The following is a 19,958-nucleotide window of genomic DNA, read 5'->3' on the forward strand; positions in this document are numbered from 1 at the left end:
TGTATATATATATATATCTGATGCTGCTCACGTTTACCGGTTAGTAATAAAAATAATACGCTGGACGTACTTTGTCAGTCTTGAACAAGTCCTCGAAGCGGATGATCGAATCCGAAGTGCGGCAGTGCTATTAAGTGTTCTGTGTCCGAATACAACGCCAAGGATTTTACATAATTTTTATTTTATTTGTCATTCTCTGAGGTGAGTGGTGATTGATTTCTTTATGAATTAATCATCGTTCTTATTCTTTAACTCAGTTATGCGCGATTACATTTTTTTTTTTTTTTTTTGCAGATCAAAGTAATCATTTCGAGAATAGATCCAGGAATTTCTCCGTTTCTGTTATCACTTGTTTCAATTTCAATTCGGTTCCGATGTCTATCTAAATACTCGTTAACGGAAATTCTTATGCAGTACCTGGATTCTCCGTGTAAAAAGGTCGTTGTGGTTCTGTGAGAGTAAAAAAAAATTTGAGTCCAATAGTTTTCAAACGAAAAAGAGTCGGAGTTGACCAATTACAGTTTACTTCAGCATCGAGCGACGGCCATAACGGCCAATCGGTGGGATTTGACATTTAAAGAAGAAATTTGGTTGGCTGGTTTGAATCAGATCTCATTTGAAAACTGTTTGACGCCAGAAATTTTTGGTTCTAGAACTTCTTCAGAGTTTTTTTTTTTCGCGGAGAAAGTGCTGATCATGGCGGAGTAATACGTTCAATTTTAGAATATCGCACAGCCAGCTCAGTCAGTCGCAGTCAGTGACACCCACGTCATTTGATTTAATTGCGTCGCCTACTCGGGTTTTTGCACGAAAGCCGAGAAGCATTCAAACCATGTATGCAATCGCACCGTCCAAATATAGTACTGAGTTCACTGCTTTGTTTTGCAAAAATTTTGCGTTCGTTACATGAATCCGTCGTCTCGCTGAGAGCTCGATTATTCTCAAAATGATTTTGTTGTTTCAAGTGCTGATATTTATTGACAGTGACGCAGCGATAACCTCGCATCATATCTTAAGTTAAGCACGCAAAAATGCGCGAATATAAACCAGATCGTTACAACGTATCTACATTCTAATTCACAGGATAACAGCTGATAGCGTTCGTTGAACATTCGCGATGGCTAAACCGAAGACGAATTCTGAACCGGAGGAAAGCGCGATGGGTTTCAAGGACAAACAGAAGGCCCTTGATACTCTGAAGGCTCTTGACGGCCGTGACGTGTCCTATCAGTATCACGTTATCACCAGTTTCGTCAGCCGAGCAAAAAGGACGATTCAAATCACGAAGGACGAGGAGAAACTCACGAATCTTCGAGAGGCTCAACAGGTATTCGAAGACTGGCTTAACGATTATAAAGAAAATCACCGTGGCAAGGAAAACCTCGGCTATCTACCAGTTGAAACCGTCAAAGGCTTCAGGGCTTTGGCCAAGAAGTACGGAGTCCTGGACGACAGTTTCTACCGGTTAGTATATGGCGAAGGAAAATTCCCGGTGATCAGTTAATTATACTCATGCATTTGTGCCATGGTCCCCCTTTTTCTGGTAGGTAGCGTTACGCCTCTCATCATTTGACCTTCTGTTGTAGAGCGTACAAAGAGGAAAAGGGAGATTACAAGACACTGCGCGGAGTGAAAACTCCAAGCGGAGAGACGACCTGGGACATCGAGAGGAATCGTCAACTGAAGGAGATCATCGATAAAATAAAGTCGGACCACATTCAGTGGTTCGAGACCGACGTCGGGGACTTCAGGGGATTCCCGACGAAGGAGCACACGCAGTGCATATTGCTCGGCTACAGCCCGGAACCCACGAAGCTGAAAAAGTTGATCCAGCAGGTGGAGGAAAAATTTGAGGGGGTCAGCGAAGATGAGGATATGGAGTTGGCAGGTGGGGAAGAAGGACGAGAGAAGGGGACCAAGCGAAGTCACGACAGTTCGTCGGACAGTGATGATGACAGTGACGAGCCCCAGAGGAAGACGCTGAAGAAGGACGAGGAGGCGGAAGAGGTCGAGAAGGTGGACAAGGAAGAGAAGCAGGAAAGTGGACTCAGCTTTAAGGACAAAGAGCGAGCGAATAGCAGTCTGAAGTCTCTGGAGGGTCGCGACGTCGCTTATCAATACCACGCAATTACAGGACTGATCAGGAGGGCGGAGAGGGTCATCACCTGCACTAAGGACGAGGAGAAAATAAAAAATATGAAGGAGGCGATCGAGGTTTACGAGAACTGGATCACGGACTACAACGTCAATGGGCGTTCAAAAGAAAACTTCGGATATTTAGCCCTGGACTTGGTACAGGCGTACAAACCCCTCGCTGATCGATACGAAATTGAAGATACGGGTATTTTGAAGTGAGTCTTAAGAGTTGGACGAGCTAGAAATTAGCCCTATTTTTAATCTTTATATTTATACGTTGTACCAAAGTGATTCATCGATATATTAACGTTCATGGCAACTGCTCATTCTTGTTTGAAGATGGTGTAATATGTAACATGTTTGATTTTTTTTCCAGAGCCTACGAGCAGGAGGAGGGAGACTACAAAAGGCTTCGTGGTGTAAAAGTTCCAGATACTAAAATCACCTGGGACGTCGAGAGGAACAAGAATCTTCGCGCTATAACCGAAGAAATAAAGAACAAACATATTCAATGGTTTGAAACGGACCCCGAACTCCGTGGACTACCGACCAAGGAACACACGCAGTGCATCATGTGGGCGTTCAGCCACGATGCAGCGAAATTGAAGAAACTCCTACCTACCCTGAGAGAGAAGCTCAAGTTGACCGAGTAAACCTGCTTTGTAACGGAATATGTATAATATCTTGTATAATCTTAATATTTTGTTATGTATTTTGTCTGTGTAATTAAAGTTTTTCAAATTTCATGCGTTGGATTTTTTAGCTTCAATCCAAGTCAATGATACGTAATGACGACGACATGTAGATTAATAACATCTATGATGAATTCGATAAAAAAAAATCCTCAGTTTTTCTGTCTTTAGGATTCAAGATGTTTTGCCCCAAGATGTCCTGACGACGGTCACTTTGCGGAAGGCAGAGCTGCTAGCGAACGATTTATTTGCGACGCGTCTGTAGAGTGACCGTCGTTCGGCGGCCTGCCGGGCGCTCTGGGCGGCCGCTGAATACGTGAAGGCGGCGCAGGACGTTGAGGAGTTCAATTTTACCGCAGACGATAGCGAGGCTGTAAAAAAATATCTCCGCCATTGTGTGTGAGTAGGAATTTATTGATTATTCTTATACTGCGTATATCACCGACTACGAAACAGTTGGAACAGGCAGCCGGGGTCAATGTTAGGCAGCAGCAAATGATATTAGGTAAATGATGTCGGTCCAATTAAAAGTTACGACTGTAACGTGCAATTGAAAGAAGAACACGAAGTACGATTGTAATGGTTGAGGGAGGACCATACTGAAACTCAAAACTTTCACATTTTCCGTCATATTGAAATTCCACTTTGATTATCTGAAAGTACTCGGAGAGCCTGAGAAAATAGGTGGTTAAACTTGAAGATCTGTTAGAAATTACAGAAAATACGCCGTAGAACATTGTATAAAAATACCAAACTTCAAAATGTTCCCAGCGCATTGCATCCTATGAATATGAAGTCTGGAGGACGTAACACGCCCCCCCCCCCTTGGGGAAGAACATTCGGTGAGGGTACGGAATAGGATGTTCGGAAGGAAGTGGAATGCCATGAAACGTACTGACTCACTTACAGAATATTACAAAGAAAGGTCTTAAAATCTAGCGCCTAGATATTAATTACATTTAGATGCGCGATTTTTTTCCATTCTTTTTTTTTTCGTTTATTTGCGAGTTTTATTTCGTCACAAGCATGCATATCCGCCAGTGAATGTCTTTGCCGTCTTTTGGACGCAGGTGAGTCTCCGAATCGGGCCTTTGCCTCCATCAATAGGTCAACCCGATGTCTACGTTTCCTTTTTTTTGTCGGCAAAGGAACTGGGGCCGGACCCTCTGTTGGACGATCAACAAGTTCAGCAGCTGGAGGACTCTCCGCTGGATCATCCATAGATTCAGGAACAGGCAGCTCCGCCGGAGGATGCGAGGGTTCACGATTTGCTCCGAGAGTGTTTAGCAGACGAACCAGATGCTTGTAGACATACATCATAATCCGTTTTGCCTCGTTTTCGGTATTCGCTCTGCTAAACACTCTCGAGGCAATTACCCTCGCATCCTTCATGTCGAGAATCTTCCTGGACCTTATCTCCTCGACGTAGTCCTCGAGTACTTGATGCAGCTGAACGAGTGTCACATCCCAAAAATACATGCTGATGTTTTGACGTTGATATCGCGAGCTGAGATATATCTGAAATCCAATTACAGTTTCAATGCTCAAATCAAAATCAAAGAATCCAACAAACGAACAATAATAATAGTACAGTCAATGGATGAATAAATGTATAAAGTTATTACTGGTGAAAATCAATTTCAATAAGCGTTTGAAAAATGTCGTTAACGGAAAACAAATTTTTGCGAACGTGAAAGAGGAAAAATTAATGATCATTGGCGAAGCGAACCTAATCTAACTTACAATTAACATAATCATACATTAGAAGGAAATAGAACACTATCAACAATTTTTGAAGTGTTTCAGAGGCTAGCTGCGTCTTTGTTCGCCAGGCGAACTTCGCCTTATAATTTTGGTCGGTAAGGTTTTGATTGATAAGGATAATACCTGGGGCCCGATTCTGACTTGGTTTTCACCTATAGTTTTCACTCGTGAAAACGGTGATAAGCGCCAGCTAGACCAATTGGAAGGTAGCTTTAAACGGAATATCTTCTTTTCACGAGTGAAAAATAAGTCAGAATCTGGCCAGTGCGTGTGAGTTTACATGGATAGGTTAGCAAAACGGAGAGCTCAGCGGCGGAGCAGGTAATACAGAGCAAACTTCCTTATCCATCGCTTACCGCTTATCGCTTACCCGCTGAGAATTTAGTTCACGGAACGGACACACAGATCCGACGAAACCGAGCTCTACCAGTCTGTCCCAAGTTTTTCGCTCCGTGGGCTCTCTCAGGTTTCTCTCTGCTAGAGAGGTATTTGACGGGCGTGAGGTGTGATCGATAGTCTTTATTGCTCGCCGTGTATCGGGGCGGGGGGGGAGTTGGATTTGAGGTTAGGGTTAGTGACTCGCTGTCATTTGGCACAAGTGCGAGGGTTCCGATCGCCGGAATTCGCCCCGCGTTTCGCGAGGATCATGTTTTCGCAGTAAAAACCGGGCAATGAAGCATCGCGGAAGGTTCGCATCAGTGTCGAGTCGGAAATTCGGTGCTCCAGCCGAATATGTAAGGAACCTCTTTGTTTGACGCGAGGCGAGGTGACAAGTATCACGGGCAGTAAATAACCTGCGCGGTGTTTCACCCCGGCGAAATAAACTGGAAACGAGAAGAAAGCACCGAATACTACGCATCATGTTTTCCCTTCAACGGTGAATAAATAATACCCAAAATGTCGATCTCGTATTCGTTTGTTGAGATGGATCAAAGTGAGGTTAAGTGATAATGTCAAAGGCGGCTGATGCTGAGAGCGAGGCAGGCTCTATCTGCGACGAGGAACGTGTCAGGAAACTTTTTCAAGCCTGCGACGGAGACGGCGATGGCTTCATCGACAGGTCAGTACTAATGTTTATTGCCAACATCTCCACGACTCTGTGATAAAGAATTTGCATCCAGTCCTCATTTATGTTTGTGTCGTATAAGTTGTCCCTTTTGTAAAGAACTTGCTCCAAAAGCTTTTACCACTTTTTATGCACTCATCTGCAAAAGGAGCGAAATGAAAAAGATCAGTTTAGATCACAAGATGCCGGAGCAAATCTGAGCCTCTTCGTTCCTCATTCTTCTATACGTAAATTTCAGCTAGTCACCAACAGTTGATTCAACAGTTGAGTTTTGCGAGAATTGAACAATTTGTATTCCTTTTACTTTGTAGAAAGCTTTGTTTACGAGTTGAATAGATGACATTAGAGGGATCCTCGTCAGTTGCAATTATCCAAACTTTTAAATGGAAATCAACAAATCGATGGGTCTCAGAAACAGTTTTTCTCGTTTGATATGAGAATCTGAGCTCGAAGAGCAGTCGTTGAAGAAACTTATCGTTAGCACAGAGCACAGGTTGAATAACGAAGCTAGCACCGGTGGGGCGATGGGCTTCTGGTTAAACCCGATACCAACTTGTCCAGTTAGCAGGCCTCTGTGTTTTATCTCCTCTTGATACAGGGCTTGAAACACTAGTAGCATTGTAGTTTATCTCAATACTTTACATGCCGCATTCTGTGCGCAGTGCACAAAAGCGTGAGAGTTGAAAAGGTGCAGAATTTGATCCATGCGGTTTATGTAAGCAGTTTTTTGAGCTCGATTGAACCACAATTCCTCATTCGTTTCCTTTGAACGACACTGCAGCAGCTGGGATATAAATTAGTTTACAAAGCGTAGAAAAAGGGCCTCGACACCTCTCTTCATTACCGTGATTAGCTTTGAAAGGGAGAAAAGAAAAAGTGAGAGAGAGGTGTGTGGGTCTCGTTCATGCACCAACTCTCTTCTTCTTCTCTCTTCTCCCACTCTCGAATAAGGCAAAAACGTAAACACGATGCCACAGCCGTCGGTGCTCTTTATCCAAGGGTTTGAAGGAATGAAAGAGGGAAATATACGGGAGATTCCAAGACGCGCTCTGTGCAGGGTAAGGGAAGAACCAGGGGACTGACTTCTCGTGTAAACAAACCCCAGACTGCTGCTGGAGGAGAATAGAATTTCGTTCGACGTCGTCGACGTTGCCTCCAGACGCCAGTTTCCTTCCTCCACGTCTTTTCGCTCTCTCTGGTTTTCATTTATTCGCTCGAGTGAGCTCCGTACGCAATGGAATCCACGTGGTATATACCTTACAGGCACATATGTATGTAATGGCGTACCTACTCACCCCTGCCGCATTTTCATGACCAATATACGTAACGTAGGGGGGAAAAGGAGTGGCTAGAAGAGCTCGTCGTGTATCGACATTTTAAACGATGCAGGGGTAGCTGGTACGTAGATTCTTCTCCTCAAGAATCCTCTGTGTGCGTAACTCTGCCACGTTATTAAATTTTTCTACCCCGAAGACGCGACCAAGAGAACTTTTTTACGTTTGCTCGTGGAAAAGAACGTCTCAACTGCTCTGGAGAAGTCATAACTGTCTCAAATTCTTCAATTATGATTATATTACAGGGGATTGACAAAGAGTCGGAGTAATACAAACAATAATTATCATTAGAAATTTCCTATCGTTCATCGCTTCGTTTTTGTGGTACAACAATGGTCGACGATTTTTCACCGCCAGGGATTCGTGTGTCATCGTCCTCACTTCTCGAGAATATCTCTGAATCGTCAAACCAACGTCAGTCGAACAGACGCCCCAATTTATGGTGGAGATGATTCTTATTATAGTTTCCCGGATAGTTGCTGCTTGCTCCATGAATGATTCACTATGCGGGGTCGCTCCCGCTGTAACAGATTTAGTATCTCTTTGAAAACAACCCGCTTTCAAGCAGCGAATGCAAAGTCAGGTTACACACTAGCTTGCAGGCAAATACTACGTAATATCCGTAATCTCGTGTAGCATTATATACATATATATGTACATATGTAATAATACATACGTGTATAATACATCCACCCCCCACATTTGGGTGTACATATACAAGAAACGAAAGAGAAACCTGCGTCTGTAAATTTTTACCCCCAAATCCGTTGTCGCTTTTTCAAATCTTGTACGTAATTTGAAGCGAAAACTTCCCTCCTCCTCTGTTTTGGTAATTTATCTTCGTCTCAAACTCATTGAACTTAAATAATTATTATCGGTCTGTCCCTGAATGCTCGTTTATAATATAATTACATCGAATCGATGAAATAATATCATAACGGGTGAAAATGAATTATATATACCAGATACGAGATCAACATGTTTTTTTTTAACTTTATACATAAATTACTGCTTAAATGTAGAGTACATAATTTTCATTTCTCCGCTCTTATTGACAAACCGTATTATGAATATATACATATGTTGTCGCCTGTTGAAAAATCTCTTTGGAAAAAATGATTTGACACGTAATACGAAAACAGACTTTCCTTGTTATATTAATTCATAGTTTTTTCGACAAAGTAACTTTTGCCAAAGCTTCGAGCATCTGTACTGCATGCATTCGATAGCAACAACAAGAATAATAATGATAATACCTCGACTAACGGTAATAACAAGAGTTGCGTTGCCGTAAGCATTCAGAGTCCATTTTCCTACGTAATGCATCGCCTTACGGCGTGTAATGCGTATCCATAAATTGCGAGCACATGCCTCGCTTCTCTTTCGACCCAGTTGGCTCCTCTCTCCTTATGTACCTACGTGTACGGTATGTGAACACTTGTGTATCCTTTACATGGATGTACAATGTATATAGGTATAGTTTCAAACATATGTACATCCAACACGCTGACTCTGATAGCTTGCAATTTCGCGAACCTTTTTTTTTCTCTACCCACCTGCCGAATGAAAACGAGTAAATTTCTCAGTTTTTTGCCCTTCGAGTCCAATCAACGGGCGACTTTTTTCTTAATTGGTTCTACTCTTTTTTCTCTACTTTCTCTCGGCCCAGAAGCAAACAAAATCTTATTTAAATCGAATGTCACAGTATTAGTTGTTTATCAATTTTTACGAGAGCGTGTCTTTGTCGACAATTTTTCTTTTCCTTTGTACCGATGCCTTTTACACGTATACCAAAAGTACAAATTATTATCGCACGATTTTGTAATCCTTGTTCGTTGCGTAACGAACTTTTCTTCTTTCGTTGGGGGAAGAAAAAAATAAAATCACCGGTATATCGTGTTCTCCTTTTCTGGTATATTTTTCTTTTTATTCCTTCTGTCTCGTTTACATCACGTTCACGTTGCATGTATGGGCACCTATGGCCCAGACCTCGTTATCCAGCATCCAACGAGACCCCCGTATATTTTTCACCCCCTCCTTCCCTTGTAGCTTGCGATCTTAAAACCGGACTGAAAAATCCCCTTTTACGTACGATAAAAGTAGTCTCGGGGGGGAAGGGAGAAAAACTGCAACGGGTCTCTTCCCGATACTTACAGGGGTGGTTACTACGGCGCCACAGGTGCCTGGTATAATTTAAGACGAAGGTAAAGAATGTATATGGGCAATATGGGGAATTCCATGCGGACCCAACCAGAGTCAAAATGTTTTTACCGCAATTTTTCCAACTCTGAAACAGTACCTTGAATTTTTTCAGATTTTTTATTCGACTGGTTAATTATTTATAAATATTGAGACCATAATTCTACTCTAATTTTGGAAACTAAAATCGGTCTCTCGAATTGTAAATCAATGGTTTTTATTTCGATCTCTGGTTGCGTTCACGTTACCAACTTCAATCTTGTTTTTTCTATGCATATGAAGAAAAATATCTTTAACGTTGTATTGGAATAGCAATGTCATGGCTTAATATTATTATAGGTATGATAAACTTGCGTTGAAGAAAGAGGAAAGACAGAGAAATGAAAAAATTGATACACCATCTTAAATATTCATCACACGTATATTCGTTTACGATTAATTCCTGATCCATCGATCCACATTTTCTACGCTTTAAATCGGCAGCAGCGTTTTCTTTCAAATAACGTTGGCGACAGGGACTGCATCGTGCAGAGGGTAAAAAGGGACTCAGAAATCACTGACGCGCGTGATTCGAATCCGTATAAAATCGTGCGGAGAAATCCGCTTATATGCTTGGATTTTCGCAATATGTCGTTGTTATCTGGGTTTTTCTTTTTTCTACTTTGTTTTTTTTATTTCTCACTCCCATTAATTCTCTCTTTTCTTCGTTTCTTCATTTAATTAGCACTCACGTGGAACTAAAAATAATCCGTGAATGAAAATCGATACGGACGTGTACCTGTAGCTAAATTTCCTCTGCAAGCTCCGGAATAATTTCCGTTGAGTATTATTTTTACACGGCTGTTTTTTCTCTTTTTTTTCAACTATAATGATTGAAAATTTGGAGCTGATTTTTATCGAATCGAAATACCGCAGTCCTACAGCCCATAAAAATAAGTATTTTCGCGAGATTTGCGCAAAGAATTTCTTGTCGATGGTGAGAGCGAGTTGTTGAAGGAGTTGCTGCTGCTGCTGCTGCACTGCAAGACGAAAACAGGCCAAATCGATAAGCTGCCCGTGTCTTTCTCCTCTTCGGCGTCGTTTCCTCGTTGCAAAGTTGAGCGTATTTACGCATGTATCGTGTACATGATGTTGTTGTACATATATTTGAAAAATAGGTGCTCGAACTGTGGAGAGCAATCCCCCTGACGATTATGACGATGACGACGATTGTTTTAACGCCACTTGAGAACTTACTTCGTTGCCGTCCGCGCACGGTTTTTGTAATTTACATCAAAAGTTAGAGGGGATCCCTAACCAAGGATCAAGGATCAAGGATCAAGGATCAAGAACTACCGCGCAGGGATGACGAACGAACATTTTCGAGGACCTTCGAGGACTGTTCTCTGTAGGTACTCGAAGACGAGCGTGGGGGCATGAAATAATAATGATTTGAAAAAAAAAGGCTAAAACGAGAATATAAATGAAAATAAAGAGAGGATGAAATCACTCGCGATGAAGAAATTTTCCATTCTTCTTTTGTTTTTGGATTTTTGTTATCAGTAACGCAAAAACCTAACGAAACACGAAGAGAAACGTGAAAAATCATATCTTTTCTTTTTTTTGTGCAATTTGAGGAAATCTGAAGATAGATATCAAATTTGTGAAACATAACGAGTATTTGTTTTTACATATTCTTGTGTTTACAAGTTAATTGAACTTGAAAAATTGTGTTTCCTAAAAATGCATCGTATATTATCTGCTGTAAATATAACGAATTTCAATCTCGTTTTTCACCTCTTAATTTCTTGTGTGACGATGATCGTGATTATTTTTTTCCTCTATCCTAATTACAATATATAACGGATAGCATAATCGTCGTTATTGTGTGTATATAAGGTAATAAATAGGAGCTGTAACGGTGCAAACGAATCTCGTCGTCGACGAAGATTGGCGCAAGACAAGATTTTTCTAATATAGTAGTTGAAGTCTATTGATCCGCTTCTGCCAAATTTCGACAGGCATCTTATTTCCTCTTCCTGCAATTATTAACGATGCGACTTTGAAAAAAAATACAAAAGTTGATTTCTTTCAACCATCCTAACATACCTATTTATACATGTATCATACATACAGTACACATACCTATGTGTAACATGTGAATGTGATAGGACGTCCCAATCACCATATGCCTCCGTCCATATACCTACATGTACGTATATGTAGAGAGAGAGAGAGAGAGAGAGAAAGAGGGTCGTAAATCATCGATATCGGTTTGTAGAAATAAAACAACAAAGGCATAGGTGTGCTCTGCACCCACACCCTTCACCCTCGTTTCACTGCAGCGCGTCGCCGCATCAACTATGTACGTACATATATACACACACACACATATATATATATATATATGCACACATGTATGGTACATATACATATACAGACTGCAAGGGTGCAGAGTTTCTGGGTTTGAAAGGTTTTACCGGTCGACGTGGATCGCCTGTCCATTTCCGCTGTCAGATAACTTCGTGGAGTATAAAGTAAGGGGAATTCCATAGGAACTCGACCAAGGTCTGACCCTCACCGTTTCTGATTTTGTTTCAAAGATTTTCTGCAATTTTTACAGCTCTGAAACAGGTACCCTAAATTTTTATCAGATTCTTTATTCAGCTACTCGATCATTCATAAATATTCAGAATGATTTTGAAAAGGAACTATTTTTTTTTTTTAATTCTCAAAAACTGTACTTTCATTTCCCATCATTTCAATACCGGGCCCATGTTTTTTTTTCTATCGTTTTACAGGATTTCTAATATTTTCGATGACAAAATTCTTGAATCTTCTATTCACTTGGAATATTTTTAGACCGGTTCCATTGTGAAGCGAATTTTGTCCGTTTCTTTGGCACGTTCAACTTTATTTTTCTAACGTCATATTTTCGATAATCGTATTTTATCGTATTGATAAATTAAACTGTATAGTTCTTCAATTTAATCGTCATATAAATTCCTACATCTACATGTAAATAAACCACATCCTGCAAATGCTGTTTCACCGTTGAAACAGTCGACACTGCATTGCGTCCGCAGCAAGTAAAAGTTGCACACTGTCGCGAGGGTAAAAGTGAGAGAGAATCATGACGAAGAAGCGAGGAGGATAGGAAAATAGGGGGGCAACCCCTAATCCGTGAAACGTTGAGAAGGGTGGCGGCAAGTTCTACTGTTTTATGGCAAGTGACTCACTCTGCAGGCTTTGCGTATTCGATAAAACGATACATATACGACCCTCCTCTTTAATTACTCCCTTTCTGTCTGTCCGTCTGTAACAAGTTTATTACACGTATTCCTTTTTATTCCCGGTTGATTTGCGAGCGAAAATTCTACCCCCATTATATGTATATTTGAGATAATAGAAATGGCAAACCACTCGCGCACGGCGGAGGGATTCGTTAGATATTTATAAGGTCGTCGAATATATGCGATGCTAGATAGCGTATGTATATGTAAGGGTGAAATATCGCGTACAGCGCGTGAGTCAGGATCTTTCATTTTAACCCTTGACCTTTGAGGCGTTGGTGCAGCTCCGATATAAAAACGTCTCCACCTCGATATACACGTTCAACATCGATATATTGTATATATCATCGTGTGTTTTTGATGTAATAATAATAATAATAATAACAACAACGTCGACACGTGTCGTTGTTGTTGTTTTTCGACGACGACACGATTTGACTATTTACACCATGTGCAACTCTCCCACGGAAATTCCTCCCCTGTAGTACATGTATGTATATACATTTCCCTGCAGGTATCGTGCGTGTATAATAACGGATATGTTACATGACTATACGTGGATTACAACACGTACCATCCATCAATGTTTTACATTCCTAACTCGTCTTTTATGCATATATAGTGACACAGAATTGTTTATAGTCGATTCTATGTACTTACTACAGATTTATGGAATTTACGATCTTAGATGTGTATTACCTATTGTTTATTTTTTTGATTCTTGTCCTTTTTTTTCCATTGATTTCCTATTTTCGATATATACGTATGTAGACCGTGAATTATTTCATTTTTTTTAATCTTCATTTTACAACTCTTAATCTCTGCAATTTTTCAAGTAATACCAAAGCTTTTTCGAATAATTTGAATTAGTTTCCCGTATTATGGCATTTTATTTATGATTACTTAGGTATACGTCGTTATTACGTCTATTGGGAAAAATTTTAATACACTTGGTGAAAAACCTCGTACTGTGTGTATGTATTTTGAAATTGAATATTATTTTTTACAAACCTTGGTAAAAACGTTTAGGAATCGATGAACGTCAAAATGAAAAAATACCAGCGCGAGGTGAAAAATTATTTCACCTGTGTAACGCGGATTTGAATAAATTTCTTTTTTATTCCCAGAGGATAGAGTCATGCTCGTTCGATTTTCCAATCTCTTTTACAATATCGGCTGACCTGTGAAAAAATAATTCCGCGCGATAAAACCGCGGCAAAAATTTTTGCTTTCCCATTACGTACGCTTGTAAAATGCAGGTTTAGCTGATCTCGATGATGGAACAAAAATTTCGAACAAAGTAATAAAAATAAAAAAATTACAAAATCAAACTACATCCCCGGGAATGTACGCAGCACTTTGGGCACCTGGCTCAAATATCCATGGCGTCACGTATGCATTTTGTCGGGCGAGTGTTCCCATAAAATTTACCCCGTAAAACGTAAAAATTTTAGATTTAAACATGTCAAGTGAAAGCTACTATAAATCTATAAAAAAAAAAAAAAAAATTGAAACAACTTTGTCGAGCAATTATTTCGAGCGTTTTATTATGTAATTTTTAGATATACATATATAGGTATTATACCGTAAATTTTCATGCGACTAATCATGCCGCAATTTCGTTTTCAAATCCCTCCGCGTCTCCCTCTTTTATTATTAAATTTTAATTTATACTTTTCCGGTCCTCAGTTATAATGCGCCGTCGAGTTTGCTCCTCGGTCGCATCCCTTGCTTTCGGTTTCTTTAATTAGTCTGCAATCACGGCTTATATATCTTGTACCGCCGCCGCACCGCTGCAGTAGGTATACTACTAAAACTCGCGTAAAAAGTTTAGGAAAAGAGGGACGGAGAGGGGAGGCGGAGTGAGACAAGCTCAACTTCCTCGAATCTCTTAAATAAACCAACCAACCTCGTGCTAAATTTCTTTGTAAAGTAAAGGTTGAGTTACTCTTGAACAAGAGGATTATGTTTAGTCTCTTGGTATGTATAAAAACGGAAATTAACATTTCTGTAATATTCGCTCACTTTTTTTTTTTTTTTTTTCTTTCTCCCGGCACATTCATTCGCAAAGTTGAATAATTTAACTGATCGTAAAATATGAAGCAAAATTCAGTTTCCGAGATATCATTCGCGTGTCAGTTAATAAATTATCGTAGGAATCTGAAATCTATCAGGGTGTAGAATAAATTGTTATAATACAAAAAATGAAGTTAAAAAAAAAAAAAACTCTTTCAAACCACTCCAGTTTCGAGATGTTGAAATAGACAAATTTAGACGTACGTATGTATTTTTAATTTTTACAATTTTTCAACAGGTTTCGCTATTAACGTAGTTGAAAATTCGATAACGTACAAATATTATAATTGTTAATTATTAAACCTGACGACGTTGTTTTCTTTTCTTTTTTTTTTTCACTCTGTATCGTCTCGGAGTGTTTCTTATAATATGAGTACGCCTGTAATACAAGGGATTAAATTTGTTTACCGCTGTTTTCTCGTCGGCGAACCAATTTCACGAGATATGTTTATCCGCACCCAAGCTGATCATATCATCCGCCTTATTTTACGAGCCATGTACTTACTAATTGTTTACTCAGGCTCGCAATATCATCTCGAAATCCAACCAGCTTTCACAAAGCGTTTAGCCGATCGTGAGAGGCGAGAAATTCGAAGATCCTGTACAAGCAATGTAAAATTTTTAAGTTTCCTTTTTTTTTTTCTTTCTTTTTAGCTACGATTTTCCAACGTCTCATATTATACCCGAAAAAAATGTCTCACACGTTTTCACAAAGGTTGTCACATATTTGTTTGATCTAATTTATTTCACACACCCGCAGTATGTTAACTTTTGCAAAATTCCTCGCGTCGCCGAAATATTTTTTCCCGCATCACCCCTCGATCTTCATTGTTTCCGAATGTATATGTCATATAGATGTAGACATGTGTTATATACACATAGACGTATCGGAGCTTACGTAGTGGCCAGGCATGTATAATCAAGAACGAAAACCGCCGCCGCACGGATTCGCAACGATCGTAAATTTAGCACATTTTCTGCTATATATGGATACACGGAGACTTGTGTGCAAACCACCGAGTACGCGCACACCCACGCACATATGTATGTATGTATATATGTATATGCATATGTAAAACTCTCCGTGCGGGATGGAAACGCAGGACGGCCTAACCATTTTGTGCGTATAATTCAATTGTAAATATCTGCGGGATGACTGACTGACTGGCTGGGTTATAAACGGCTGTACCTACTATACGTATCTACGTGTATTACGTATGTATATTACCTGTACATAAACCCATGGAATTCAATGCCCATTGTGATTCTACCCGTCTGCGTATTAGATACGCGTGAATTTAGATATTAGTTTTACGTAGAATAACGTGACGTACGTTTTGGCTAAGCCGAGGAACAAAATTCATTAAAAATGATTCTTGAACTTTTATTTGATATTGTAATTTGTTTAATTTTTGCTCGAGGATAATGCATAAATATACATATGTTATACATATATTATATTTGACCGAGAGAAATCGGTCAGCATCGTTACTTTTTTTCAAGTATTAAATAACCTCATTAAATTATCAAAAAGAATATTTGTCAATTTTTTCAAACTACTTCATTACATTCTATGCCGTTTCTTTGGCAATATTGTATAATTTTTTTTTTCTTCTTTCGCCAAGTGTCTACGTTCAACCGGTGAAAAAAAAAATTAAAGAAATTGTCAACTATTATAATATTTATTGAGAATATGAGTCAAATTTTGAAAACTTGTAGAAAAAAAGTCGTAGGAAATTTGAATCCTGCAGTATTTATTATCTGCGTGCTGCCGCCCAGCGATTAATAATTACGTAATAGATAATTGAATTAGACAAGAGCGTGAAGTAAAAAAATAAAAAATAAAAGTATAAATTCTACCCTCTGGAACGTCGTGATATTTAAAAAGATAGTTTTTTTTTTTTTTTCTTGCCGTACAGGGGTATACAGTCGTCGTCGGAATTTTGTAGACGATAACTATCCGACGTCTCTTGCGTGTTGTAAAGCTTGAACACGCGAGCGCAGACCCTAATTAACCTTACTCCGCAATTACTTGATCAATTATTATACATATAATACAGGTACGTATTATACGTAATACGAACGACTAATTTAACGCAATTTTCGGCGGCACGTGCTGCAGAAAGCAATTCTTCTGCGTGTGTGTGTGTGTGTGTGTGTGGATTTGTTGCACAGTAAATTTCGTGTTGTGGGCGTAGAACTATTTTCTTTACAACGTTGATTACTGGGGATGTTCGTTTCCGTATTTGGTGTGCGAGTGCGGCTTCAAATTACCGAATTGAATAGGTGAGCTGATCGTGAGATGAGATTTCATTCGATTCGCGTGAATTCGAGTGATTCCGAATTCAGAAGTAAACAGATTTGCAGGGGCGGTGTTGAAGTTCCGAATTTGAAAAGTTCCGAAAGCATCAATTCAGGAGATTTTCAGTTTCGTAAATTTCTGGCTTGGTGAAATTTTACCACTTTGATCTTCCTTTGTTTTGGATTTTCGATACTTTTACGTTCTGAATCCTGGTCATTTTGATTTTCGGTTTTTTTTTACACCCACTCGTTGAGTAAACTACGCTGTGCGAGTATATTTTGATTTTCGGAATTTTACTGTATCGAAACTTTAATTTTTGGAATTTTGCTCTATCGTAATTTTACTTTTCGAAACTTTGCTGTATCGTAACTTGGATTTTCGGAATCTTGCATCTCGGAAATTTGAGCCATCGAGTTTACAACCATTCGAAACTTTGCTGTTTCTTCAAAGTTTAAGTTCTTTACTTCAACTTTCGCCACCAAATAATTCGGAATTAGGCGCTTTCGGAGCTTTTCAAATTCAGAAGTTGAACCAAGTTATTTACAAATTGTTTCGCATGATTTTCGCCAACGAAAATTCATACGTAAAATAAAAAAATAAAAACAAAAGAATGCTGCCACTAGATCGATACAGAAATTCAAATAACAGAAGAGAGTTTACTTGTTATTCATTTCAAGAATATACAGAGAAAATTGAACCGCATATAATTGCCGTCAGTTTTTAGATCAGGAAAGAAAGTTCCTTCCGACTTGATTACTTGCTTGTAATAAAGCGCATTCGAACAACCATCAACGCTACAAATTGACGACTGTAATTGTTCGACTCTTTCTACTGGGTCACGTGCCATTCGCTTCCGTGTCCGGTCTAAACATAGACGACGATGCCTGTAAGTACGTGTAATAGACACTCTCCGAAGTCAAGTCTGGTGTGGTAAAATATCCACGTGGTTGCATCCGCCTTTTCGAGTAGGTGTTGCAGTGCTTTACCAGTTGGTCTTTACTCGCCGAACGTCACGCTCCTCGTTATTCAAATATCTGCAGTGTTACTTGATCGTGTCGAATAACGTTGAACGCGGGAAAACAATTCGCTTTAAGGGATGATATAATAATAACTGACGAGCAATTCTACCGTTTTATAATATAACAAGTGAAATTGTTGAACATCCAATTCTGATCGTGGAAATATAAAGCCATACCTCAATAACTTTCGGTCTCAGTATGATTTGGATTCTCGTTACACCGTTTGATAAACTTGGTTCAATACTGGGATCGATCTGATGATACATAAGAAGTGGATAAAAATTTATTCCGTCTTAATTATTCATAAAGAAGTCACGTTGTAAGAATTAATCGTCGAGGGTTACTAATTATCAGAATACAGCTGTGGAAGGAATGTTATAATTGATTTGACGATTCTTGAAATACCGACACTCTTGATGTTCGACACCTTGACATCTTGAAGCTCCGAGCTTTCGCGGTGGAAAAAAAGATAGAGAGACGGAAAATAAAATCATTCGAAAACGATTCAGCCTTCAGCAATCGAGACGACGACGATGGTCTGCTTTTTGCATTCAACTGTCGGGAAAAGTAGAATAAAAAATGGAATATATCTTTTTCTCTCTTAATTGTGCACGTTTTCGCAACAGCTCTTTGCGCCATTTTTCTTCCCTTCTTCTAAACGAATCACATATCGTATCGTATCGTATCGTGTAGTCAGAAGCCGCTTGTGTCGCCGGTATATTATACGTCTATTCCGTCACGGAATCATCGCGATGCTCGATTCGGCGTTGGTATCTGGACCGAAAGTAAAAGCTCTCGATGAAATCCTCGTCGTGCAGCACTCGTGTGTTTTCAGACATCATGCTGGAAGGGTTTGAAAGGGGAAACGTCTGAATATTGTGACATACCTGCAGGGGTTTCGATTGCTCGCGATTTTACTCTATTTTACGTTGTTTTTTTTTCTTCTCTCTTTTCGCTTTTCTTTCTTGCTTCTCCTTCCTGATATACGTGAACCTTTTCCCATGGTAAGCATTCGGCATTCCTGATATATCTCAGTTTTGGAAATGTCGAGGAATTCATCACGCTTCATTTTTTTAACGCTAAAATCAAACCGTGAGAGGAATTCTCATCTCTCTACAACTCTGCTTACGGTAGCGTATGATAAAGAAAATTTTTTTTAAAACACCAAGCAATTTATCCGTAACAGTTAATCCTTACCGGCATTGTTTCTACTTCCGTTTACCGTAGTTACAAAAATTTTGCGACACGTATTTAGCCTGCCAGGTTGCGTGAGTCGTTAACAGAAAAGCATTCGTCTTCTTCCTCTTTAAAAAAAAAAAGAAAAACACACAGACGCACTAAATAAATACCAAAACAGCCACATCAAGTGTCGTTTAAAATACCTTCAAACATGACGAGGCCACATATTTTTGGAAATGGAGCAAAGCACTCCTAGCCTAAACAACGCAGAATGCATTTACGGGTACCTGCAAGCAGCTCGATGAATTCTGATCCTCTTCAAGTCTATTACAAGGGACTCTCTTTTACAACGCGGTATACTATTATACACAGGTTTTAGATATTAAGCAAGCCTACCATTGTCTGACTTTGATCCATGATTAAAGGAGGTCAAGATGAGATCTCCACCGCAGCTGCATCTCTTCTTTGCTGTGTGAAGTTTGAGATGACGTTGTCATCGATAAAGAGTATATGCATCTCGTGTACTACCTATCTTTTTTTTTTTTTACTCTCTTCTCGTTAGATAAGTATTTTCATTCTTCTATCTCGGCACTTCTTCTTCTTCTTCTTCTTCTTCTCCTTTTATCTCGAGGTACAGTATGAGACCTGTCCTCAGTTCTAGAGAGAAAAATCTACGACTTGCTGCCGCTGCTGTTGCTGTTACGGTACAGCTTTGTCACCATAGAGTGTGCTTGCTTGGTGAATCGAACAAAGCTTCTCTTCCTCTCGCTCGATGTAACTCTCACTCTCTCTCTCTCTCTCATTCTCTCTTTCTCTCTTCGGTAGTGTACAGCCCCGTGGGTACAACATTGAATCGAAACCTTATAGCTGCAGGAACGGAAACGTTTCTAAATTTAAAACGACGGAATTCAACACCGTT

The 19,958-nt window shown here is 39.6% G+C and overlaps 2 protein-coding genes across 3 annotated transcripts in view; both read left to right on the forward strand.

Moving 5' to 3' along the window:
- Positions 1–62: 62 nt before the first annotated feature.
- On the forward strand, positions 63–2,882 carry LOC124307042 (uncharacterized). The gene is made up of 4 exons (XM_046768341.1): positions 63–201; positions 1,084–1,464; positions 1,587–2,351; positions 2,513–2,882. Exons 2-4 carry the CDS (start codon positions 1,118–1,120, stop codon positions 2,787–2,789), a joined length of 1,389 nt encoding a protein of 462 aa, XP_046624297.1. The 5' UTR covers positions 63–201; positions 1,084–1,117; the 3' UTR covers positions 2,790–2,882.
- A 2,196-nt stretch (positions 2,883–5,078) lies between these two features.
- Positions 5,079–19,958, forward strand: part of LOC124307841 (colorectal mutant cancer protein) — a 44,058-nt gene continuing 29,178 nt past the window's right edge. Inside the window, exon 1 of one of the 2 annotated variants that reach the window (XM_046769984.1) lies at positions 5,079–5,652. In XM_046769984.1, coding sequence (XP_046625940.1) covers positions 5,543–5,652 — 110 coding nt within the window. In that variant the 5' untranslated portion in view covers positions 5,079–5,542. The remainder of the gene's footprint in view (positions 5,653–19,958) is intronic. The other variant, XM_046769985.1, reaches the window with a different exon arrangement.

This window comes from Neodiprion virginianus, chromosome 6, assembly GCF_021901495.1.
Source record: "Neodiprion virginianus isolate iyNeoVirg1 chromosome 6, iyNeoVirg1.1, whole genome shotgun sequence".
Classification (NCBI taxonomy): Eukaryota; Metazoa; Arthropoda; class Insecta; order Hymenoptera; family Diprionidae; genus Neodiprion; species Neodiprion virginianus.